General features: G+C 40.6%; 1 protein-coding gene across 2 annotated transcripts; it reads left to right on the forward strand.

The window, feature by feature from the left end:
* The first annotated feature begins 421 nt into the window (after positions 1–421).
* Positions 422–27,734, forward strand: LOC308147365 (glycine receptor subunit beta-like). Of its 2 annotated transcripts, none has more exons than XM_080519484.1 (11): positions 422–529; positions 8,716–8,845; positions 11,085–11,191; positions 15,408–15,475; positions 16,832–17,058; positions 17,465–17,547; positions 19,278–19,415; positions 22,791–22,943; positions 23,645–23,793; positions 24,629–24,790; positions 25,593–27,734. In XM_080519484.1, exons 1-11 carry the CDS (start codon positions 511–513, stop codon positions 25,887–25,889), a joined length of 1,533 nt encoding a protein of 510 aa, XP_080375610.1. In that variant the 5' UTR covers positions 422–510; the 3' UTR covers positions 25,890–27,734. The 2 variants fall into 2 exon arrangements, with proteins under 2 accessions (XP_080375610.1, XP_080375611.1); XM_080519485.1 differs by having other exon boundaries at positions 25,596–27,734.

A 27,734-nucleotide genomic window follows, 5' to 3' on the forward strand; every position in this document is an offset into this window, starting at 1 on the left:
GTCTGTTTTGGGGTTTGTCACAATCCTTGACACCCTGGAGCGGATGGATGGAGAAGCTGCATGGACATGTGTGTACTTTTTAATGTTAAAGGTTGTGGGGTTTGTAAAATAAAAAAAATAAAAAAAACAGCCTCTCATCCATGATTCCACTTACAAAAGCAATAAAACAGATGGAATGATGGATATTTTTTCATTACTACTATAATTATTACAGCTGTAAATACCTACCTTGTTCTGTGGCTTCATGTGGCACAGCTCAGTAAACTGATTTGTAACACGCAGCCTACTAATGAGCTGTAAAGTCACTAACAGTCCCATGCTCCTTCCCTCTGGGCAGGCAGAGGCAGAACTTGGAATCCAGTGTGGGAGCAGTGCAGATAAAGCAACACACACCGGACAGCAGAGCAGAGAGGACGAGAGAGGAGGAGAGAGGCAGGACATGCAGTCTGGCTCCAGCTGGAACAGCATCACAGTGACTAACCGGCGACTCTCTCTAATGCAGCAGAACCGATGAAAACACCAACAAGAGGTAAGAAGCGGAGCGATGCTCAGTGTCTCGCTCTGTGTTTTTGAAGCTGCAGTGTTGGGGAGAATTGTGTGCAGAGGGGGGGGGGAGAGGCAAGACAGACATGGAGCAAAACAGTGAGTAGTAGATCATGTCACCTCAGAGGGCTTTTTACTGTCGTCCTGTCCTTGTGAGCCTGCATGTGCCTTATTGAGCCTGTGTACCTGTGCCTGCACTCTCCTGCATGTACATGAGTTTGTACAGTGTCTCTGCTGTCAGACAGAGAGCTGTGTGTGTGTGTGTGTGTGTGTGTGTGTGTGTGTGTGTGTGTGTGTGTGTGTGTGTGTGTGTGTGTGTGTGTGTGTGTGTGTGTGTGTGTGTGTGTGTGTGTGTGTGTGTGTGTGTGTGTGTGTGTGTGTGTGTCGTGTGACTATAACAGCGTCAGCGAGCTGTGTCATCGCATCTTGACAGTGTAGTCTAGCGCCGCAGTACTCCCCCCCCACACACACCCACACACACACTCTGCACTCCCCCGCTGCCACCTCTCCTGTCCCCCTGTCCCACTAGTTTATCTTAATGAACGATGCTGCTTCTGAATTACCCACAAGGATACCTGTGCAATACAATGCAGCAACCAGGGGACAGGGACGGCATTATAAATAGTGCGGTAGAGTTTACATGAAACTAATCAACATTCAGATGTGCACAGCAGAGAGCTCTGGTGCCCTTCGGTGTTGTTTGTTGCTCGGTTCTTCTGTGCTTTCGAACGAGCCACCAATGACAATGCCGACAAGTTTGATTAATGGTCCTCCACAACGCCACATCGAAAATTTTACATTTTTTGTTCATTTATTTAAACAGCATTTCAACAGATATCATATATTCGCAACAGAATATTCTGATCATCTCAATTTGACATACACTCCCTTTTTATTGTCAACCATCAATTGGCAGAGGATTTAAAAAACATTTTTAATCAATGGTCGATTTATAACACACTTTTATATCCAGATCTTCTAGGATTGTCTGGCATGTCCTAACCATTTCAAATCTCTCAATGACATTTCACTCGGATTCAAATAAAGGTCCTTTTCATTAAGTCTTCATGACTTTTTTTTTTTTTTTCATTATAGTTTCTCAGAGTCAATATCCAGCTGAAAGGTCCTCTTATGGTTCGACTTTTTCTTTTGAAAAGATCATTTTCACATTATTTTCTGCATGTATCTTTGCTGTTTCTTTAAAGGTCTCAAATAAGCAGGATTTTTCTTTTTGCTTTCCGTTTTAAACATGTGCATATTGGCTTCACCGGGGTTACCTGCTGAGAGACACCTTCTGTGATGGTGTTTTGATTTTAATGAACATCGGAAAATGTAATGCATCTTCTTTCATCAACGTGGAAGAATGAATTAAAAGAGTTTTAAATCCGGCCTTTTCTTCAGAGCTCTTAGAAAGCTCTATAGGTCTAATCTTAAAATAGGTGTCTAATCCGGAACAGCTGGTTTAAAAATAAAAGATGGCGCATGCACAGGTGCAGCAACGCAGCACATGAGAGGACGGCAGTTATGCACAACGATGTTGCACATGCTGCGGGACACCAGAGAGAGGAAACCAAAGAAAGCCTGTCATCTTTGCCGTGCTGAAGAATGCATGTACATATACCATCGCTTCATCGCCAACGCGACTTGACTCGTCAACATAATTAATGAGCTGCCATGAAAACTCCGGTACATGCGATGACGCCACACAAAGCACACGCACTCACAGTTGAACCACTGATACATAACATGTCTCTTTGTATTTTTCATGGCACCAGGTAGTTCGCTTCTGTCGAAGCCGATTTACCTTCAGAGGGATGTATCTTAACACAATGTTGGGCTCTTTTTAAGGTTCTATGCCATGAAAAATATGTACTTTATGTCACTAAGTTGTTATATCCATTGACAGCCACAGCCAACCAAAGCCCATCGCATGCTTGTAAAGATGTTCTTTATTTTGCAGCACTTAACATCTCGTACTGTACTTGTGGGTGTTTTGACTAAACGTTGTACTGAAATGTGTGTGAGGGTGTTACACCAACATTTTGGGTGACTGCAGCTCAGGTGGTGGAGACACTTGTTTTGGAGTCATGTTTGGCAGTTCAGTCGCCACCTCTACTGCTTGAAGTGCTGAAGTTTATTTTATTTTATTTTTTTGCTAAATATCCAACCCGACGTTGGCTGCAATCATGGAAGAGTGATTTTCACGGCAGCTGTCACTATTGCCGTGTGTGTGTGTGTGTGTGTGTGTGTGTGTGTGTGTGTGTGTGTGTGTGTGTGTGTGTGTGTGTGTGTGTGTGTGTGTGCGTGTGTATGTGTGTGTGTGTGTGACTGATTGTGTAAAAGTGCTTTGAGACAACTGAAGGTTTAAAAAACAACAACAAAACAAGCTATTTATATTGGAATCATTCACCATTACTGACTGTTTTCAAATCCAAAGGTGCAGTTTTCCTGTGATTACATGAGAGCAGAAACAAAGTTCATATTTAGCTTTTTTTTTTTTTTGAAGCATTTAGCATAAAAGGAGGTTAGGAATCTGTAGACTCCACACGGAACAAAAGCCGTGTAATGCCAGCCTTCAGACCTGCTTTTGTTGCAACTGGACTTCACAGCTGTGAGGCAGCACAGCCGAACAGAGCGGAACAGCTCCCTTGGACATCTGTCGCCATATTAGAGAGGCTTTGCTGTTGTTTCTTGCCCAATTATTGCAACATACTATGAGAAGTAGCTCCTCGAAAGCTGAGAATAAAAACAGCCGTCTGTTTGTTCTCTTACTTTTTCTACCAAAGTCCATATTTGAAAGAACAATTCAATTATACGGTGCTGATGTCCTTTAATCCTTTTCTTTCTCTCAGCTACTGCAGTGTGTAAGTGTGTGTGTGTGTGTGTGTGTGTGTGTGTGTGTGTGTGTGTGTGTGTGTGTGTGTGTGTGTGTGTGTGTGTGTGTGTGTGTGTGTGTGTGTGTGTGTGTGTGTGTGTGTGTGTGTGTGTGTGTTTCCAACAGTTGTACTGATTATTAAAACTCGGATGCATTTTTTTCTTCTAATTAAGAAAGTGAATCAGTTAGGAGGGACTGATTTTTATTTCTTTTCATTTTAGAAGTGATCTTAAAAAACAGAATTCACAAGTTAAGGTCCTTTATAATAAATATTACCAGTCTCTTGAAAAATTGATTGTCATTTTAATTACCTTAGTGTTCGGTGCTATCGGACCCTCATTAGTCATTGTGGATAGTTCAGCTAATTAGGTTATTGTCACTGATACTGACTAGATTTCTGTATTTGTTGTGTTATATAATCTCTCGAGTGGTATTGAAATCATTGCTCTTAAAGACAAAAAGCTGGTGACATTTTTGAACTGCAGAGAAGTCAAAACCCGAGGATAATTTAAGACAATATGATTGTGTATTCCACAAACGGATTCCTCTAACTCAGGGATCGTGTAATATACATGATGACAGTAGTCTTCTGCAATTCAAAGCAAATTTCATTATGTTGAGTTAAAGATTAATAAAGCAGGAAATCATGAAGCTGGAGCCGCAGCTCCTCCAAAGAAAGGCAGGAGAAGGTCTGCAGCAGCCTGATAATGACCCATTCATTCAAATCCACTGTGTTGAAGCTGCAGACAAACACAGCAGCGGCTCCCGAGTACAAGGACTGGGAAAGGTTGAGCTAATTTAAATAGGATTTCCATCCAAAAGGACTGCTAATGTCTCACAAACCAACAACTAATTAATAATAATTAAACAGAATGCTCACAATAGGTGCATGACTCCAATCTGGTGATGAAGGGAGCGTGCACCGCTCCGCTTTTTAATACAAGCAGATGACACTTCTCAATGAATCAGGGGTAAAGAAATAAGGGAAATTAGAGAGAGAGGGAGAGAGACAGCCAGCACGACTTAATAAATCAGAGAGAAGATGTAGCAGCCGGGAAGCAATCATAAAATCCTCCACCCATAAATGCTAAGCAAAGGCAGAGCATTAATCAATGACACAGATGAATTGTAACATTTTGTTCAATGCGCCGTCCTTCCCACAGACGAACTTGACCTTCAGCAATCACAGTTCAAATTTCACATTTTTTTTTTTTAAATGAAAAGGAGAGAATTGAGGCTCAAAGTATATAACAATAGAAGCAGATTCCCGAAGGAAGGCCATGTGGCTGCACCTCACTCAGTTTCTCACACGTGCGTTCATCCATCTTCTACACTGCTTCATCCATCAGGAAGAGGACGGCACCAGTCATACACATACAATGGCTGAAGCAGGAAACACCCTGAACTGTTTTCTGCTTCACACCGAGCATTCGGGCTATAAACGTCCCTCGGGTCTGCGTGTTCCCCCCCACCTCATTCCTCACGGTGAACGAAGCGACTTCATCAACGGGCCGGCGAAAAATACAAACTATTTCAAAGTCCCACGCTCAAAAGTCATTTGTCGTTGTCGTTGGCTGCTAAAATCCCTACGTGGTGTATGGAGGTTTGAAAGGTTTTTGTTTTTTTTTTCCTTTTGAAAAAGGTGCCTGCTCTGCGTATGCAGGCTGCAACCGTCGAAGCTGTTCCACTTAGAGATTTGATCGACAGCTCATTGTAAATGTTAGTGCCTCTTTATTTTAATGTTACATCCAGATCTAAACAGTGTGTTTTGATGAAATCTTTTTTTTTTTAATTGTTGTTTGTTTTTGCATTTTCACTCTTGTCTCAATGTATTTGTTGTTGTTGTTGTTATCATTATTAGTACTTTAGTTGCTGTGGCGTGATTCTTGCTTCAGGCATTAATACAAACTGTACTCTAAACTGTAGAACATACAATGTACAAACAAAAATGGAGGATGGTCCAGAGAGAAAGAGAGAGAGAGAGAGAGAGAGAGAGAGAGAGAGCGAGAGAGAGAGAGAGAGCTGCTCATTCACCTGGCCTGCCTCTCATATACAAACTCTGCAAGTCACCTTTCAAACTGTCAGAATCTAATTACAGACACTGCAGGGTGTAACAGAAAAAGTCACCGAGGCTCACAAATGCATCTTCTTTGCCTTCAGAGTACCTGAACCAACCAACCACCTTTTAATAAGGTCCAACGCTGTCACATAATCCATAGGGTCAACATGATTACCAGTCTTCTGAGGCTGGCAGTCCAACTTTTGAACAGTAATAAATTCGCCGGGTCTGGAAGTAACGATTATATCCATTGGATCTGCTGGCCAAGCGGGAAAAGTCAACCACTGTGCAAACTGTTTTTCACTACAGTGACAAAATCCATTCTCACTGCGACGCAGTGGTTAACGAACACACCTCAGAGGGAAATGATCCCTGGACGGAGTCTGGTTTTGATTCTTTCTGTGTTCCCCCCCCCCCCCCAAAAAAAAAATACTCAAAGGTTTCCTCTCTGTCTTCGTCCTGGTACATATGTGACATGTCCAGGGTGTACCCTGCCTTCTCCCATGAGCAGATAGAATCGGCACCAGCCCCCTGAAACCCTATTTATTCTAATGAAACCCTGATTATACAAAAGATTAATGAATGGAATATGTGTCCATCATTGCACATATCTATCTATTTAATCACATTTTTAAACACACTTTATCTGAGTAAGGATCTGGAGAACCTGGAGTCTGTCCCAGCACTGCGTACATTACTGTGTACTTGTACGACATGTCGGAGACCTGGTTCCTCTACAACACTCTGCAAAATCAGCAGTCCTCACGCTTGTGATGGACAATCACCACACAGAGTGAGAAGCCATGTTGGCCTGTGTCACAGCGACTGGACGACTTCACAAATAACACATAAAAAAAAAACCTGCTGATTTAGGCGTTAGCTTAAAAACCATGACTGAAAGAGAGCTGACATTGTTGAAAACAATCTATCTGGACGTGTCCACGGTGTTAACATCTGAGGCCAATTTAAAGTCATGAAATGACACAGTGAATGTCAAGCATGCCTTCATACAGTGTGACGAAGCTTGAGGGTGCCGTGAAAAAAAAAAAAAAAATGTGCAAACGAAGAACATGCAAACTCCTATCAGAAAACCTTGGGCCAGAAACAAACCGGGGTGCTCGAACTGTGAGACGACAGAAAACCGGCCAGCCAAATTCTACTTTCATTCAAGAGATATTCCCATATCTGCAGTCCTCACTGGATTTGTTCCGTTTGAATTCACATGTAAATGATCTGTGAGGTAAGTCCTAATCTGACGAAAGAAAAGCCGAAACATCTGATTTTGTCTTGAGAGTCAAATCTCAGCTTCTGCCCGCTCTGAGCAGAATACGATTGTAGCAGAAACCTCAGCACCAGCTGACACAGCAGAAAGTGGAAGACATTTCAAATGTCATGGAAAAAATCTGCGTTTTGTTTTTAATTGTACATTCTGTTTATTTACTTGCTGGTTGTTGTCTTTGTTTTGTGGTTATTTAAACTTTTTTTTTTTTGGTATTTATGAGGATGTGCTTGGTAAAACACACACACGACTGAAGGGGGTTTGATGAGCTCGCGCATCTTCCGACGTTCTTTTTGAGCACATAGGTTTCAATTTTCAGTGTATTCATTGTACTCATTATTTTTTGTTTTTATTTTATTATTATTTACGTTGGACATAAAATGAACAAACAAGCAAGCGACGGAACGATCGAACAAACAAAAGAGCTCCAAGACAGAATTCTGCTATAATGCAGGTCTACAGACAGGCAACCCTCTTCTCTACATTATTTGCTGTTCAGTACCAGCTTTCTTCTGTTTGGATGACGCACTGTATAAATTCACTCATAAAGGGTCTAAAGTTATGGCGTTTTTTTTTTCAGTCGAGTGGCCGCTCAGACGTGGGAGTGAATATGAACGAGTCCTCTGTGGGTTGGAGGATAAGGGGAAACACATCTCCACTTATTGACTGTAATCACAGGGATTGTCACAAATTACTGTCATGCTGAATCTCTCTGGATGCATAAAGTCGCCTCTCATTTTTCTGTCGGCATTTGGAGCTGTAGTTTACTTGCTAATGTAACGTTTAGTGGTTCTTCGGACGGTCCAGTATTTTGACTTATTAAGACATTCGTCAAACCTCCAAAGCAAAATGCCACAGAACAAATTATCCTTTTTTTTGCTGTGATGTTTGATTTCAGTGTTAACACGGAGTCTTAATGTGAGTTTTGATGGTTGTAAACATATTTTTGAAACTTGTATATCCATTTTTGGACAGTGGGTGAAAGCACAGGACGTGTCCTGCAATTCATCTCACTTCAATTCCATTTGGTTTATATCACGTCAATAACAGTCATCTGAAGACCGTTATAGAGAAATAAAAACAACGATTTAACATGAGCAAACATGGATCTCAGTGGAAAACCTACTCTGGCTATGGAAGAAACCTGCAGAGCCAGACTGTGGTGGAGACTTTTTGCTGTTTTGGTGGTAGGGTTAAAGGACAGGAAGAAAGAACGGGATAATGACAGAGACGGAGAACAACAAGCTCACTGTGGTTGTACTTCCTGTGTCCTGCTGAAGTAACCATGAGCACACAGAAGCTTGTTACTGCGACTGTGTACATTGATCACTGTAAAGTTTCTAAACCTTCAGATTCTCTGACTGTAAATCCAGCAGGAGAGAATCTGTGCTGGTTTTATTGAGCACATCATACCAAGACCAGAGCAAATTGTGAAGATTTGACCTGTTTTTTTTTTTATTGAATGTATCTTTGCTAAGTGAAGTGTCCTGATTTGATGAAATCATGAACTCGGTGACCTAAACGGGGGTTTGGTGAACTGTGTGTGTGACGTTTGCTGGCAGGTTGGATGGAAATACTCAGCAGGTGGAGGTTTTTTTTTTCTTTTCCATACAAACACTGGATCCTGGATGGTCTCAGCGTGAGACTCTGGAGTGAAATAATCTCATCTGCATACACAAATCAAACACCCCGGGGCCTCGTACAAAACTGATGATGCCTGCAACAGTGCAGCCATTTTAAGCGGTGGACAGCAACTCGTACAATCTATCAGTGACGGAATGTTGGGTAAACGCAATCGGACAAGAGCACATCAGCGCAGAACGATCAGACTGCTCAAAAAGCCACCACACGGCTTTAAAAACTGAACAATAGTAACATCCAGGAGAGTAAATCTGCCATCTTGAATTGTGCATCACACATAATGTGTTTTAATACTCGTTTTTCGACTGTGTTTTGCAGACACCATGGCTGCTGGACTGAGGCCAGTGATTCTGCTGCTGCTGCTGCTTTGCTGTTGGCAACTTTCCTCTGCCAAAGAAGGAAAATCCACAAAGAAGGGAAAGAAAGGGAAGCAAGTCGTCTGTCCGTCGTGAGTAGCAATCAGATCCTTATGTGCTTTGAAAGCTCAAATGTCTTCACGCTTAACATTCAGTCTGGTATTTTTCAGACACGGCCAAAACCATATTGGCTTTAGGCAAAGCCACTCATCCAAAGAGGACAGAACAAAGATGGCCAAAAAGACAGTAAAAATCAGATGCTGACTGTAGCTATTGCATTTTGAAATGACTTTGTAATGTCATTTTGATCATTTGATAACATATTTAAAAAAAACAACACCTATTATTATATTATTGGCTCAAATATTTTATTACATTATTGGCAAGTTATTACATTTGAATGTCCAAAATGATGACATTGTTGAGCTTTATTACACTCGTGGTTACTTCACCCCCAATACTGCAATGTTTTTAAGGCCCATTTAGGGCCCGTTAATTCAAAGCCAAAACAGTGATATTTCAATGTGTTTCATCCTCTCATTTACATATAAATGAAGGTACAAGTCACTTTAAATGATTATATCTAAAAAAAAAAAAAAACTCCACCCAAAGTGGAGATTTGGAAAAACTCTTTACGTTTGCATGTCTACGTTTGTGCATGAGGCCTATTCAGATCGTACCTGGACTCGAAAATGGACCTCATGTGGGTTTATGTCCGGGTTCCTTACGGGCTCCATGTGAAGTGTCCAAATGGGCTCCATGCAGTATTTATTTATTTACGTGGTACCCATGTGGTACCACTCTGGGCTGCCCAGCCTGCAGACATTTCCCATTATTGACTGAAGTAGGACCCATAAAGGAAAAAACAGATAAATTAACCTCTATGTGGAACTCTGGGCTTGTTCATTAGGGTTGATTGTAGCCTGTTCATTGTTGCTCCATGCCCACTGGGTACCCACGTACCCCAAACTTAAACCATGTAGTCTCTACAGACACGTGTTTGTGTGTTTAGTTTTCGATGACAATGGATGCTGTTAAAGCAGTACTTGTTTTTATGGGTTTTTTTAAAATTGATTTACAAAAACAGATTATTTACCTGTAGATTTGTTCGTGAGGACCGTTGAAACTCCCTATTACTCCCCTTTGTAATAAATCTCCAAATGTTCTCATGCAACATAAATGAGCTCATATTTGCAATTGTCTACATTCAAGGCGAAACTAGTGAAATTGCATCGCTACAAATGCCTTTAAGCCGCACGTTAACCAGTCGATATTTAAAAATGCATAGTCTAAAAGTTAATGATCAAGTCAATTACCGAGTCTCAATGAATGCACTTTTCAAAATTGAAAGAAGTATCCGTACTCTTGCCAATTAGCCACCTCATGACCTCCCAAGAGGCTGAGAGGCGTCTCCACTCTCGCCGGGCCATCCCATCAGGACCACCCGTCAAAATGTCCTCAATACGCCATAGAATGTCATCAGAACTCATGTAAAAATCAATACAACCAGATCAGACCGGACGCTGACATCATTTCTATAATGGCCATGAGTTATAATTATTCTAATGCTTTTAATGACCTTGTGAGAACAAGATGATTGCATTGAAGCATCATTTGATGTTGCTTTTGCGCTTACAGTGTTAAAGTATTTTATTAGGCAAACTTTAAAAAGTTCACCTGTTAAATTGGCATTTTAAAGTTATTCTGGTACTGTTTTACCAGTCCAGCCCACTCAGGATGAAATTGGGCTGAATGTGGAACTTTAACTGAAATGTTTTTGATACATCTAGTTTATAGTAAATTCAGGGACTTGTTACAAAAAAACATCAGACTTGTTTTCAAACTGAAAATGGAGACGTCAAACTTTCATATTATGTCTTTGTGACGAGAAAAGATTCATTATTTTAAGAATTGTATGAAAAAGGATCCGTTTTCTTTAGTGTTAACACTGGATTGTGTATTATAGATTGCTGTTTTCCACTTAAAGTAATAAATAAGGTCTTTATGGTTTCTAAATCCATCAGGGGTTGTTGTTGTTGTATTGTGACAGTGCAGGTTCATGTAACATTCACATGGTGACGTGTCAGGAAGTTGGACCAGTTTAGGGTTTGAAACAATGGGAAGTGTCAGAGTTAAGTAAGAACTGGTTGTCTCTGGAGTATTAATGAACTTAAGTCAGTGCAATATGCAAAGAGTTAATGGACATACTCTGTGCTTATCTTTTGACTATGATTGTGTTCTAATTGTTATTTAAAAAAAAAAAAGAAAAAGAAGCATGATCATGTTTGCTTTTTAACTTCGTTCTTGTTCTTTTAACCTCCTGTTTAACAGCCAGTTGTCAGCAGAGGATTTGGCCCAGGTTCCTGCTAACTCCACCTCCAACATATTGAACCGTCTCATGGTCAGCTATGACCCGCGAATCAGGCCTAACTTTCAAGGTAAGGCTCAAAAATGATTTTACAGATTTTGATGGGATGTCTTTTTTTACATTCATGCCCCTTGATTGGAAAACCGGGCTGCGTCAGTTAAATACCTCATCATGATGTCTTTGTGCTTTGGGATTTGTTGTTAATACCACCACTCTTCTCTTCTTGGACACATTCCACATTATTTAATCTATGCATTTATTCATTCATTTATTCAGGAGGTTGTTTTTTTTTTTTTTTTTCCACACAAATGCTGAAAAAAAGAAGGTTATGCACCCAAACCATGCAACCGTTGATTCTTAGCTCATCACCTTTGAGGGTTTTTAATCGTTTTTTAAAGCTTTATACATTTCTAATTGTGTGCAAACCATCTTGATTTGCTATTGCTGCGGGAATAGACTTCAGACCAAAGGTTGTGCTCACTCTCCCTCAAAATAAACTGAGACAAGCTGGAGGGATGTTTCTGCTGGTGGTTTGCAAACGTCCCGCATGTGGAAACAGTGCAGTGGTTTGTCATGGTTTTCACTCTCTGCAACACCACTGCAATGGAAGATAATTTCCTGGATTCACTGGATGATTAAAGAAAGAAAAGCAAAATGACGGAAGTTAGAAAAGGAAGAAGAAGACTTGAAAAGATCTGAAGAGGACAAGGAGACAAGGAGAGCAGGAAGAGCATGAAGAGCATGAGCGGTTAATACTGAATGACGCTTCAGGCTACAGCCAGATGTCCTTCAACCCCCCCCCCCCCACCTCCACTCTCACACACACACGCACACACACACACACACACACACACACACACACACACACACACACTTATACATATGTTCACTTAATATGCATACATACATGTATGTATAATAACGGGGCTGAAATGCTTCAGTGGTATTGCTTCATACATGTTTCCCTGTGTGACTCAGGCCCCATATTATGCAAAATTCACTTTTTATTGGTTTCCTAATGGTAATCTATGTCCCTATAGCCTATGTTTGAGGCCCCAAAAGTGAAGAAAATTTGTCTTTTCCCTTGCTTGTGCCACTTTTTAGTGAACGTGTGCTCGTATAAAATAATAGATTTTCCCTTCATGATGTCATGCAGGGAAATGACCACTCCCTCTGTTATTGGATACTCACTTTATCATCCCATAAGGAGATAAAAACTTACAAAGGTTACTGATATAGTGAATAAATTCAGTTTAATATGATAAACTGTAGCAGTTAGCCTGACAGTTAGCAAGAGCTAGCATTAGCTACTTGGTAGTAACTGTAACAACACATACGACAAAATGAAGTGGCATATTCAGACACACTACACTTTTAACTAACATTCTGAAACATCCTCCTGCAGCCGCAGAGTCTGAACTTCTTCAGCCTCTCCTACTGGGTCAGATTCAGCTTCAAACTGGTTGAAAAATTATGTTTGCACACGTCATAGCGATAAATCCACTGTAAACATTAGCACATGGCACCAGAAAGCCTCTTCTCCAGGGTTGCCAGATCTGACTCACTGTTTCCAGCAAGTAAAACCGACCCACCTCAATAAACACCAGCCCAGATCTCAAACTCTGTAGAAACTTGAGTTAAAACCATAAAACTTAATGTATGCGTAATAAAGCACACGCCATAAACGCGTAACTGCACTAATTAAACAAAGACAAGACGAAACACAAACAAGTTACCCAAGAAGCCCAACTGGGAGGAAACCTGGCCAATCTGGAAACACTGATCTTCCCCAAGAGCTGCATAGAGTAGGCGTAGCCACAAGAGGGACTTCAGACTGGCTGGAATTCAGGACCAAGGGTGGATTTGGGAAAATACAATCTGAATACAATGTTGTTAGTTCTCTGACACCTCTGTGAAATTTAAAAATGGTACGATACAAGACCTGTAAGTATAATAGGGGAAAAAAACATATACATACATGTCTGGTTACAACTCATAACACCCTTAGATTGTTTCACTTAAATTGTGATCTTTCAAGATTTCATAGGTAAATACTCAAAAGCTTAAATGCACAACGCTGAACAACAGTGATCATATTTTGTTTTCCTCCAAAAAAACTTTGCTTTGAGGCACTTTTAATTTTGATATTTGTTCATCTCTATACATATTTTCCTTTGTATGGATAGAAAAATGAAATATCACTCTGGAGCCAAACACACCAATCCAGAAAAGCTATTTAAATTTTACATTATGAGCTTTATTATATCTGAAAAATAATCTCTTTTTGGCTACCAGTGGTCCAAAATTATATAAAAATTTGGTGACATGGAGTAAGAATAGAGATAATACCTGTGTATCTACAAAATTAAAGTTTTTTTTTTTTTTTTTCAATGCCAGTTATTCATGTGAATATATTTCATGCACACAGTCGCTTCAGTCCTTTTTAATTTGTCTGGACAATAGTTTGTATTGGTGCTTTGTTATATTTTGGGCAGAGTGGAAGCAGTGCTGCTCAGGTGGTTGTGATCGAGGTCAAGCCACCCTGAAGGCAGCTCCTGGGGGATTAGTTCGCAAAGTTGCTGTGGTATTCTGAGAAAAGTGACAGCCAATTTAATACATGCCTCCCCAGAAAAACAATGAAAAACATTTTCATGAATATTTTAAATCCCCTGGACGCCCCCAGGCAGGACACAAAGAGCAGACATGTCCAGCCACCCTACGAAAGGGCTTTTATAGTGAAAAATGTGCAACTAAGAATATTCCTGGGAAAGTAGAGGATCATTTATCGAGAGCTGATGGGAGTCAGGTCAGATGTTAGAAAACCTGTAATATAATTTTTTTTAAAAGATCTCAATCAACTCTGACTTTAAATGTCCAAATTTTTTTAATTTACTTTTTAACTGGTAAAAATTGGTGATATTACTTCAGATTTACTTTAGATTTTCTTTCTTTTCTTGACTTTGGATTAATTACGTCATCACATTTTCAAGTGACAACTTTGATTGCGTGTTGGGTGTCTATTCACAAAACAATGATGGTCAGAGCCACTGAAATAGAAAGTTTTTGAAAAGTGTCCCCAGGGTGGAACTTTTAGAAAATGCTCCAACTCCATCTCCAAGTCGTTATTCACATGCTCAGTAGATGGACAATCGGGCCATTTCTCCTGGGACTTGAAAGTTTCATACTTGACTGTCACCATAATAACAACCCAACTTGGTTGCCTGTCCATTCCAAGGTCTGTGTTCTCCTATTGATGATTTATGCATATTGTTGATCGGTGTGCAAGTGTGTGTGGTTTCATTACAAAAACAAGTAACAGCACCCACTAGTGGTCCAACATGAAAACTACATCGTTTTCAGTGTTTCTGTCGTTTTGCGTCCATCGTTTTCAAAAAATGAAAGTGCAAATGCAAAACCTTTCTGTGACGAAAACGCAAAAGTGATTGGATTTTGCAAATGGAGTCTAAGACTTAATTTATTTGTTACAGTTAGGCACACTGTCTACACATCAAACCATTTAGCTCTGTGGTTTCTTTTCCTTGCCGTGGGGTTCCAGCAAGTCTGATAGAAAAACTACAACACAGGTCAGTCAGTGAGGTTGAATCATAGCGGAGAGTAAGAGCTGAGGCTCAGGGGAAATGTTGGAACAGGGAATATATATCATGTGTACAATACAGGTGTGATATTCATAGATGCCCCAAAGGGAACTGCTGGTTTTCTAAATATATCACAGCACCTCTCACGGTCATCAAGATGCTCACAAAACAGAATCAATCAGTCAAACTATATTTGCGTTGTATTTGTCATACAACATTGCAACCCAAACTATCTTTAGAAGGAAACCTCCACCGCAGCCCGGAACAAAAAAATACGCAATATATTTGATAATATGAACACTGTTTTGCAATCATGTAAAGTTTTGATCTCAACTCTTGTAGTAATAAAAATCCTCTATTGGATCTGAGAGCCTGGAAGACTCACAAGCAAACTTCAGAACTATTGAGACCAAAAACAAATCCAGTGTTTGAAAACATAAAAGAAAATTCTAAACTTTATTCTCGTACTCACAGGTAAGCAAAAATAAGAACTGAACACCGACATATGTGTACAAGCTAATTGCTTTACTGACGTCGTTCACCAGCTGAACTCAGTCGGATCCTCATCAACCCAGAGATGCTGACAGAGACGCCGTGGATGAACTGAGACAGACGCTCACATTTCATGATGTTTTCAACGATTTTTTGGTTTTAACTGTTAAACAGCAAATTTGCTTTGTGTGATTACAGGAATCCCAGTGGAATCAAGGGTGAACATCTTCATCAACAGCTTTGGATCCATCCAGGAGACGACTATGGTGACACACACACACACACACACACACACACACACACACACACACACACACACACACACACACACACACACACACACACACACACACACACACACACACACTCGTTTCCCAGAGGTAGAGCAGCAGGAGCATGACAAGTAGCTGAGTCTGTATAATGATCAGTCGGCGTCGCAGTGTGCAGGTGGTGTGTGCAGATATCCCCCCTACTGGTCCACCTATTCCCCGTCTGCAGAATAGGTGTCACCAGTGAATACAAACTTCATCCCCCTCCATTGTCCTCGACCCTGCAACCCGACAGGAACCAATGCAGAACACCAAGTGAATGAATGTGGAACAGCGTCAGTGAACTGGTCAGACACGAACTTGTTTCTGTACTGAAGGTCATGTGATCACAGAGAGGCCATGGCGATGTTCCCCTGGCCTGGATCCACCTGGTTTGTCACAGTGTCAACAAACGCTCTGTTTCTGGGTAAAAAAAAAAAAAACAACCTCCTCTCCGTAGCCTGCAGGTGAGGCTGGATATTCAGGAAGTGCTCTCACAGTCCATGTGTGGAAGTACGAATGCTGCCAAAGAAGTTGAAAATGAATTATTTTGTGGTTCACATAAAGTAAATGATCATTAACTTACAGTTTTATCATTCATGAGAACGCACCGCTGTTGTCTTCAATCCTTCACAGGTTTTATAAACTGTTGAACGTTCTTGGCTGGTTGAAATCCCGCCAAATAACCCAACATGGATTGTGTTCCATTGAGCTCAGTAAACAGCGTCATCGTCAAAGTTATGTAATGTCAAATGTTGCAAGAGCTGCCCAGCCTTGGTTTTGCTTCAGAGGCCAATATGACGACTCTGGATTATCTCTTATTGAGGTAACTTCATGGATTAAACCTTGGGTTTTCCATACTACGACACGCATTCTTAGATAATCCTGATTGGTGCACTGTTTCAATTCAATTCAACTTTGTTTATGTGGCACCAAATTAAACACAGTTTTAGAGAGCGGAGCAGGGGGGAGAAGGAGTTTTTGGAGCAATCTTTTTGACATATTTAAATAAAGCCTTGTCACTGAGGATTTTTTCTTCTTTTTCTTGACTTGTTCTAAGAGGCATTTATTTTATGTGTTTTGTATGATCTACTGATGAGGGAATGATGATATAAAGACAACCAAAGAGTATATAAAATACCTTGTTTTTTGGGTTTCTCGCATTAGAAAGGGCACATTCATCATCCCTGGGGGTTACTGACCAGCAGTTTGCACTGAGATATGAGGAACTGTGGGATCAGCAGATGTGACATTGTATGAGTTTAAACTCACTCATCTGTCATGGGTTTTTTTGGTGTTTTTTTTTCCTTACAGGACTACCGCGTGAATATTTTCCTCCGTCAGGTCTGGAACGACCCTCGCCTGCGACTGCCCACCGACTTCAAGAGCGACAAACTGACGATTGATCCCAAGATGTTCCAGTGTTTGTGGAAACCGGACCTTTTCTTCGCCAATGAGAAAAATGCAAACTTCCACGACGTGACGCAGGACAACATTCTGCTCTTCATCTTCAGGAACGGAGACGTCTTGATCAGCATGCGGTATGCTGCCACTCTTTCACAACGGGCGACAGCTGCAGGGGGAGACGTTATGTTTCCAGGCTGTCCAACCCTCCATCTGTCCTCTTCCTGTCGACTTGTTGGCTCCAGAAAGCCGAAAGGGATTTTCTTCAAATTTAGCTTGGGCTTTAACATTCGTTCAAAGGCAATCCGGTGATTCTCCACTGAAGGACAGTTTAGGTCAAGTCTGATGGTACAGTGTGGGATAATAATTTACTCTGACTTTAAACTCGTTAAAGATATCTTTTATCATTTACACTCAGACACTGATATTATCAAGTATTCACCATCGAACCAAAAAAGTAACCAGGTAAAAGTGAATTGGGTCTGTGTGGATTTTTGGTCTGTCTCATTTTGTCCTCGCATATGTCTGTCTGTGTGTGTGCAGGCTTTCAGTGACACTGTCGTGTCCTTTGGATCTGACTCTTTTCCCAATGGACACACAGCTGTGTAAGATGCAACTGGAGAGCTGTGAGTACACGTTTACACCCCCATACAACACTTCCACTGGAGGTGGTATTTATGGCTTTTCGAAAGGAGCCGTTGCTTTCAAAGAGCCGTTCAAAAGACCGGCTCCTTGTGATATTCAATTATTTTGCAGAGGTCAACCAGGAGTAAATCTTTTTTTTTTTTTTATATAAAGGAATCAATCACTTGTAGTGGATATAAGATACAATATGGATATAAATATTTCAAACTTACACACCCTACCAATAAAAACCCTACAGGTGGAAATTACTCTGAAATATTGATTATAATTGGCATGTGTTTTCATTGTACACGTTCCATAAGGTGCTGCCATGTCTTCATGCTTTAACAGTGAGATCACTATTGTGAATTTTCACTTACCTAAAAATCTCTGTGGCACTCTAAATAACTCTGCAGACTTCGGATAACGTCCACGCAAAACAATTTTACTGTTAGTTATTCCCAATATTTCTGTAAATCAAAGTTCATTAACATATTTTCTTTGGTTGTACAAACTACACTGGATAAGAACTCTGTGAATCTGACCTTTTTTTGTTTATTGGGCTTTGTTTTTTCGAGGTTTGAAACAATATGCAACAGAATTAGATATGATTCAAAAATACACCCAGCAAATATTAGGGATGCTCGATATTGGCTTTTCTACCGATATCCGATATTCCGATATTGTCCAACTCTTAATTTCCGATACCGATATCACTGATACCGATATATGCTGGCTTTTTACATCAAAACTGTTAGGTAACAACAACATAAAATATCTCCTACTGTGGAATTAACACATTATGCCTAATTTTACTGTGATGCCCCACTGGATGCATATGTGAATCAAACATGGCTTTCCAAATGTACACACTGAGAAAAATAAGAGAACAACAACTTAAATTATGGAAAAAAGTGCCATATTTATTTAGTGTTAGAGAGAAACCTCAACAACAAACTCAACAACACCACAGACAATATAAAAAAAAAGGAAGAGGCATATCTTCAGTCCATTAGTTGTAAACAGTCAATGAATGAATAACTGGCCATAACTTGTCAAATAATATACTCAAACTGGGCTCAATCTCTTTTAAGAGTAACAAAATAGTGCAAATATAAACAAGAAAGGCACAGAAATGCTCACAAAATTAAAACAGCCCTCCTTTAAAGTGCAACAAAAACAAAGACTGAAGTTGACTCGTCCATATAACTGGTCTATTTCTTTTCCCCATGTCCTCGTGTGTAAGAGGTAGATTTCCCTGTATGAATACAAGCATCTCAGCATTGTCGCAATGTATGCGATTTCTCTTCTCATCAATGATGTGGGCAACAGTGCTGAACAGTGGTTCACTGTCAACACTGGTGCAGGGTGCAGTCAGGTACTTGCGTGTAACACGAGCACCAGCAGGGAAGAGGGTCTGGTTGAGCCTCCAGTCCTCCACGGACATTTCATTCACCGGGCTTCTCCTTCTTAGCCACGAGTCTAGCATGTTGTCTTTGTTTTTGTTAAACGTCATCAAGCGCGCGCCCGTAAACGTCCAATGCTGCGTTCAAGGAGACTCGGAAATTCCATTATCGGTTGTAAAAATCCGATACCGATATTTCCAAATATAAAATTTTTAAGTCAATATCGGGCGATAATATCGGCCCTCCGATATTATCGGACATCCCTAGCAAATATCTTTTCAAATGAATACATGCTGATGTTGTTGATGCTGATTTTTGTCTTTCAGTCGGCTACACCACCAGCGACCTGGTGTTCATGTGGCAATCGGACCCGGTGCAAATGGACGAGATCGCTCTGCCACAGTTTGACATCAAACAAGAGGACATCAAATATGGAAACTGCACAAAGTACTACCAAGGAACTGGTTCGTAATGAGTAATGCATTCCAGTGATACTTTTTCCTCACTGGATATACATATGACATCAACAATGTAATAATAAGTGCTTTCAGGGACGTGTCAGATAATTATGGTAAATTACTGTAGTGTCTGTACTTGTAGCAGAAATGTGTAACTGATCATTAATATTCAATTAGTAATGCTATTTCTGTTACCCATTACCCAACATAAAAGATTAAGCAAGTAATTAACATTACTATTAGCCAGTCTCCACAGTAGCTGTGAGTCATTACCAGCCTTAAATAAATATTTGCTTTCCTTTCGTAATGTTGTCTGTGTTGTGGGTGCACAAAGGCCCACGGTGTGAACAAGAATCCAGCAACAAACAGCGATCTATAATGTGATGCAAAAAAAAAAAAAAGCCCACAGAAAAGATCTCTCCAAAAGCAGAGTCCAAAATGATTCAATTTGTAAAAGACGTGAGGACAGGGTGAAATGTAAAAATCCAAACACAGCAAATTGACAGGCCACAAAGCACAGCAGCACAAGGTAACAACAGTAACAATCAGGGGTGTGATTGATCAGTAAGCAAGCGGAGCACATGCATACGTAGAGGAATGGGAGGCGAGCAATAGAGCCATGAGGAAAAAATGAGAACAGACATCCATGAATAGGGAAAACACAACTCAACCTGAACCACGAAGCCACGAGAGAAAGCAGATCAGGAAAAAGGAAAACTAGCAAAATCATCAAAGTTTGCACTGTTTTGCAACTTCTTTTTCTTGTCAGTGGTTAATGAATGTGTTTCTTTCAAGAACATTTCGAGTTGCTGTTAGGCTTCTGTGCCCGTCGGAATGATAAGTATCATGTTCGAACACAAGGATATTCATATGGTGAGAAGAGATGGCCAAAGCAGTGGTGGACCTGGCTTGTTTTCCGCCCTGGGCGAGTTTGATTGTCTCTGGGAACTCTGAGGGTAGAGCTGCCAGTTATCGACAGGCAGAACAATTGTTTCAGATACAGAGCCTCAGTAACTCGCATGGGAGGCGTTAAGGAGATCGAATTGGGCGCGGAGAGCAAAAGAAGTAGCTCAAGTAGGAAGAGGGGCATCTTGCTCCATCATGTGCTCATCGGGGGATGAAATCATCTGACCTCAAATGAGGCTCACGATGCAGGATGTGTGAATCCACACCCCACCCCATCCCCCACTGGAGGCAGGACTGGAGGCTTCAGGGCAATTCATGTCAATCTCGATGGGGGATGTCACCGGGGTCGTAAAAGGCGTGTTTGGTGGCAAAGCCTGTGGGGGCGGTGCGATATACCTATAAATGCTGGAGGACACCCAGGAGATTGCATGTCTCAGATGGTCTGGAAGCAGCTCAGGGTCGCTGGAGGGTGTCGCATTGGACAGGAGCATCTGTGCTCCTTCTCTCCATATTGTCACCGCCAGCCCATGCGGACTAATCAGGAAAGTAGATGGATGAATGGAGGGATCAAGAACATCCAGATTGTGGAGCATCTTTCTCCATAAAACTGGAATGAATTTCAGAAATCCCAAATTCCAGTGAAAATCATTTGAGTGTCAACAAAGTGAAAGAACCTTTAATAAACAGACATCAAGGATCAGAACAAATAACTGAACCGAACCATAAGTGACAGTTTTGTCGATAAGCTTACAGCAGTTACAATAACTCAAGTAATATATAACTCCACCTGTAAAATCTTTTATCACTTGAACCGTTCTGACTAAAAGAGGTTATTATAAAAACATCAAAACCATTTTAGTTGAATAAAATATTTCTTAATTAACCAGGGGAAGGACGGTTACAAAATATCTTTGGAATGGAAGTTGGTGACAGATATAGGGGTAAAGAGTTCCAACGAGACAGCATCATCTAGAATGGTCATAATAGTATGGAAATAGATTAAATTAGGTTTACTGTAAAAGATATTTCATCACTAATTTTTACAGCAACACAAAAAGAAAAGAAAAAACAGTTGAAGTCAGAAGCCTCCTTCTAGGTCAGATTCTGCTTCAAACTGGTTAAATGACCGCGTTTATATGAGTCATAGCGATAAATCCATTGTAAACATAGGTAAGCACATTCCCTGGTAAATGGTGACAAACCTCCTATGGGATCCATCATTGCTGCGATTAGCAGAACATATCAAAATAAGACTGACAAAAGGTACGACACTTGAAACTTCCTTGTAAATACTGTTCGGGGGCATTCATCAGGACGGCTGTGGATTTCTGTCGTGTTTTTAACGTCTGTTATTAGAAGCAACAAGGGACACTAAAGGGTCACCAGTTAACAAGGAACCCACTTAATCTGAAACACCGGACAGCCCTTCTCTCCCTGAGACAGGCCTGGAGTCGGTGTGGACAGACACAGAAACGGCCTGTTCTCAAGAGAGCCACTAGAGGGACTTTTAAACTGGATGAAATTCAGGACCAAGGCTTGATTTGGGGAAATACACTTTGAACACAATATTGTTGGAACTCTGACACTGATGTGAATTGTCCTTGGCCGATGCAGTGATGAGAGGTTCCTGTTCACTCTTTGACTTCAAACTAATTTACGTCTGTAATTACTTCACCTCACTGACGAATCGTTGACTTGAAATTATGAGATGAAGGAGGACAACTTATTTAAGTGTCAGGATGCATCACTTTAAATGAGGACATCCACCAACATCCCTTCCATCCTGTCGAAAAATGATAAACCTCTTCTGTTTAACGTCTCTCAAATATTGGAAAATCCTCTAATTGTATGCTTGTAATTTTGACCTTCAGTACCATAGTGTTTCCAGGTGAAACAAATAACGACAGCTTTGATCTCCACACAGTCCTTGACAGTGATTATGATAAAATGCAGTTTCCTCTGATTGTTACTCCACATTGGTTTGAAGTGAAATATGAGCACGATCCATTGTGACTCCAAATATCTAATTATAGATAACTTGAGATAATCTTCTGACTCTATCAGACATTAATCAAATGTGAGTGTCAATACTACAGTTGCTTAACAACCAATGAAAGTGCAGCAGACAATCACACGATATTTTACACAGGGCTGAAGGCTGTTGTCACATTTATACAGGTGATGGGACATGATGTTGCTCCACGATTATTAGACCCAAAGTGTACACACTGCAGAAGGTAATCAACTGGTAAGATGAGCAAAATTCACTCATGTTGTAAACTTCCGTCAGCGCAATCCTCTGCCACCCGATTTTTACTGTTAATCTGGTCACAGCAGGTCACAACCACGACATGTCGGCTTCTCCTCCGCAGGGTTTCCAAACATCAATGAAACACCAGAAAACACAGCAGTTTAGTTTCACAGGGCAAACGATGCACGATTCTGAGCTTCTTCGTTTTTTTCGCCTGGTTCCAGGGTACTACACCTGCGTTGAGGTGATCTTTACGTTGCGGCGACAAGTCGGTTTCTACCTGATGGGCGTTTACGCTCCAACTCTGTTGATCGTGGTTTTGTCCTGGTTATCGTTCTGGATCAACCCGGACGCCTCGGCTGCAAGGGTGCCACTGGGTGAGTGTCACAAGCACTAGTATGAGCCCAGACAATGAAGAAGCTCTGTAAAATGGACATAATGCTTTACAAACCATGTAAGCTATACATAAAAATATTAATGCTTACACCACAAAGATGTAATAAATGTTTGTAATCAGTATGATCCATTGACAGAATGATTTTGCCACAAATACCAAGTGTGAACTCAACCATGCGAAGAGGAACCATTTGCAAACATAACAGTTTAAAACAGGTGTCTCCTTATTTACAATTGATTTACAACCTTATATTTCTATCTAAAAAAATTATTTTAAACATTTTACAGTGTACCAACAGTTTCGGCAGTATTGTACATTGATAGCATTGATGCACACTTGTGTAAAACACATACAGTAATCAGCCACAACTTCATGACCACTGATTAAGTGAATAGCAATAATTTTCATGACAATGTTGTGTCTTCGGAATGAATGCATTGAAAACAGTGACATGTGCAAGCTGAAGGGTTTTGAGCAAGTTTGACGAAAGCTAAATATTGATGATCGATGACGAGATCATTGCAGTTGCAACAATGGCGTCATAATCATTGATAGTCATCAAAGATTAGCAGACAATCCCTGATTTAATTTGAAATTGCACGCCAGTTCGAAAGGTGATGACAAGTAGTTTGTCCAACTGAAGTATTTGCTAATGTTTGTGTGTTGATTTGTCTTTTCCAGGTATTCTATCGGTTCTCTCTCTGTCCAGTGAGAGCATGCTGTTGGCTTCAGAGCTGCCCAAGGTTTCCTACGTGAAAGCCATCGATATCTGGCTCATTGCATGTCTGCTCTTCGGCTTTTCATCCCTGGTGGAGTACGCTGTGGTGCAGGTCAGTGTGACGCACATACACAACGCCAAATTAACACATTTAACACTTCATCAATTTTTCCTTCTTATACGTATTTATATAATAATTATATTTTTTAATTGTGTTATAATTATTATAGTTTTGTAAAGCTTTTAAGAAATATAATTGTCCACTACTATTTTTTATTAGTTTACAGTCTGCTCATTCTTCTTTTCCTGTTTTGGTTTTAATGTTCTAATTATCTGCATTTTATGTTTCAATCTGTTGTATGTACTGCTCCAGTGTTTTGATGAACATACAGGGTCAGGATAACATTGTCCTATGTGTGTATATGTATGTGAAGCTTTGTGCGTATAGGTATGTTTGTGTATGTTTGTGTGTATGCATTGGATTTTGTAAGTACAGAGGCTGGGACGGGGTTAGTTTAATAATTTTGTGAAATTGAAATGCACTTTGTGTTTCATTTCTTTCTTCTATGAAAAGTGCTTTTAAAATAATCCATGATGGATCAGTTGACAAGTCTCACCTTACCTCCAGTGCTTTTGCGCATAACAATTTCAGTAATTCTCTTTCTTTCTTTGTCAACACACAGAGTTTACCGGATTTTCTAAAGCTCACGTCGTCCATTCCTCTTCTCCATTTATATAATTGTGTTGTCAATTTCAGGCTGTTTCTCTTCCATTGTTCTGTGAGAGCAGATTGAGAGAAGTAGCATGCGAAGCTGGAATGATGATGAATGTCTCACCTGATATGATGGAGTTACATCACCAGGCAACAAATGCAGTGAGTCCGTTTTCAAAAACTGTCATCCTGTATGTGTGTGTGTGGGTGTGTGTGTGTGTGCGTGTGCATGTAGGTGATACTGAACAGCCCCAGGTTGATTGAAGAGGAGAAAGCGAAAATGGCCACTAAGGAAAAGGCTTTAAAGGAGAAGGAAGGAAAAAAGACCCCGAACAATAAAAACAACAACACAGTGAACGGGACTGGTGGGACGCCGCTACATGTCAACACTCTGCAGGTAAACTCAGCTTGACTGGAACAGAAAGATGGACTGTTCACTGCTGCTGTGGGATGAAGCAGGAAGTTAATGTTTGCAGTTTATTGTAGAGGGAATGCCGATCTTAAGCTGTAGATGTTGTCAGCTCAGATTTGAACATTTAAGAAAAACATTCAAATCCAATATCAAACAGGTCTGTGTTGACGTTAGCTGAACGAAAGATCTATTTAAACTCTGGACGGGGTCAAGCCTCCAGGTCTTTGTTGCCGGCATAACATTATTGCCGTTCAGTGGACGGTAGAGGATGAGCTCATGCAGCTACCCATCAGTCAGAACTGAGCTTCACCATCGATAAACTGCTGAAGGCAGATATTGAGTTTTTCTCTGGCAGAATCGTTGGCGAGCTTCAAGATGAAGCTCGTGAAAGCAACACTCAATGACTGATTGACGAACATCATGAAATCTAAATAAACAGCTTTTTGCTCACCAAACAAAAGTGAAACGTTCCAGAGGATGAGTTTTCTTGTGATGCTGGGGGGGTGATAAGTGTGGGGCTCAGAGGTCATTTAAGAACTGCGTTCTTGCAGCGAGGTGGAAAGTCTCGGTTTCATCAGTTTCAGCTCCGGCTGATTTCCTGGCTTTTGCTCATTTACAATTACACACAGACTATTAAATTGTACTCTCAGTTTAATAGACTTTCCTGTACCTGAATTTATGTGCTATAGCACATAATGTAGGTAAGAAGCACACATCTGAGGTCCAAACTGATTTAATTCTAGGAAGCCTGATTCTCTCAGTTACTAACTTCACCTCTGTCTTGCAGCAGGTGGTCGAAACCCGCTGTAAGAAAGTTTGCACCTCCAAGTCGGACCTTCGCTCCAATGACTTCAGCATCGTGGGATCTTTACCCCGAGACTTTGAACTTTCTAATTTTGACTGTTACGGTAAGCCAGTTGAAGTGAGGGGGGCCCACAAGTCCCAGAACAAAACCAACAAGAAGCCGCCACCGCCCAAGCCTGTCATACCTGCTGCTGCCAAACGCATCGATCTATATGCAAGAGCCCTCTTCCCCTTCTCCTTCCTCTTCTTCAACGTGGTGTACTGGTCCGTCTACCTGTGAGGCCACAAAGGGAGAGAGTTGGACGGCGAGTCGGATCTCCTCACGCAAACCAACTGGCCCTCGCTGATACTGGACGTCCATAAACTGACACTAACAAAGCCAATTCATACGCCGAACTCTGTCCTGGTGAAGTCAGATCTCCAGACTCCAGAGCCATGTGTACAGAGCTGCACAGACCGCTGCGTTCCCAGGAGCAACTGTAAATCCTCATAAGTAAAAGAAAAGAAAAAAAAAAACCTTTTAGCTGTGTGCTTGAGTCCCCGTTGAGTCTGAGCATTAGGTAGGCACTGCATGTGTACGTCTCATACAGGACAATGTGCTTCATGTAAACTGAACCCCGCGGTGGTTACACCGATATGTCTATGCTATGCACTAGAAACAAAAGCTTTCTACAGAGAGGAGCACTGCTGCTAACGCTCTATGTTAAAAGGTACAGACCTCGACGATAACGAACTGCAGTTGAAGTCAGAAGTTTACATACAAGTTATGCTCACATGTCTGACGCTTTCAGGTCCTTATTGTTGATCCTTGACTTGCGAAGGTGTCGCTGCTTCATTCTGAGAAGTTTGGGAGTTTTTGAAAGGGGCAAATATTTGATATGGGTACACTCTGTTAGAATTTGGCAGCAAGGCCTTTTAATAGTTTAATTCAGGCCCCAGACTTTTCAAGCTAAGTTGCTGTTATAAGGAACCATTAGGTCTGACAGAGCTACAAAAACCAAACGGTTCCATTTAAAGGAGGATGGAACTTTTTACAATTCTGCAAATCTTTTGGAGAATTTATTTATTTGTTTGTTTGTTTGCCTGTTTGTCTGTCTGTTTATTCGTGGGCGATTTCATTTTGACTTCATTTTGATGCTCGTCATTTTGTAAATGCAGCATTTCAACACTACGACGCTGCCGCTGCCATGATTGTGTCTTTGGCTTGTAAACTTCAACCTACATTTCCGTGGTCATTTCATGCTGACCTGCAGTTTGCCACTGTGCTGCATATGGTGATACATCTCACATACCATACGATATGGCAACATATAATACACTCGTTGTGTGACTATATCGCCATGGAAACTTGCCAGAGATTCAACTTGAGTGGTAGCAACCATCTGTAGCCAACGCGTCACCTGTGCTCTTATATATTACTTCTCACATATGAAGCACATCAGACGATAAAATCACCTTGTTCCAAGTAAACAGACACAAACCAGTTTTACATGTTGGCCTGTACATTTTGTTAAACAGCAAGAACATTATGACTGTGTGTTTTTGCCTGTTATATTAAAGCTTATTTGTATTAGGGTTTGAAACTTGAGCTTCTACTACCCGTAAAGTCCTTGAAGCTTTGATTGATATATAAGTTGTTTCATTGTTGGTATTTAGACCTTTTAACCATCTCTTCCAGTGAGGAATTGTGTTTGTTCCTCCACACTATCGTTGGTAGCAGTGAAACATTCCAGGTGTTTAGTTCTTGGTCTTAATTATAACTTCTTGGCTGATTTGTTTAGTTTTCCATGGTAATGAAAAGCAGTGCTGACTTTAAAGGCATCACCTGAAATACAGGTAAACTTATTAATGATGACCCATAGTAACTGTTGTTAAATAATAAGTGTATTATTGATACATTTTTAAAGTCAATAACCACTTTAATGGAGTTTTGCACAATGTTTTAAGGCACAGTTAGCTGCATGTGTGTAAACTCCCCTGGACATTAAAGTGACACTTTGAAAGTGTTAACTGTTGGAATAATCTAATCTAATCTAAATCTGTGGAGGAGATTACAAAAAAACAGTTATCATTTCAGCATGAGCATATGTAAATATCTGACTTCAATTGTGTATGAAGAATAAAA

This window comes from Blennius ocellaris (assembly GCF_963422515.1).
Source record: "Blennius ocellaris genome assembly, chromosome: 3".
NCBI classification, from domain to species: domain Eukaryota; kingdom Metazoa; phylum Chordata; class Actinopteri; order Blenniiformes; family Blenniidae; genus Blennius; species Blennius ocellaris.

What these genes read in the sequence shown, in the direction of transcription:
- LOC308147365 (XM_080519484.1), top strand. An exon ending in AAAGTACTACCAAGGAACTG is followed by an intron (nt 19,416 to 22,790) that starts GTTCGTAATGAG and finishes GCCTGGTTCCAG; the next exon opens with GGTACTACACCTGCGTTGAG. An exon ending in GGCTGCAAGGGTGCCACTGG is followed by an intron (nt 22,944 to 23,644) that starts GTGAGTGTCACA and finishes TGTCTTTTCCAG; the next exon opens with GTATTCTATCGGTTCTCTCT.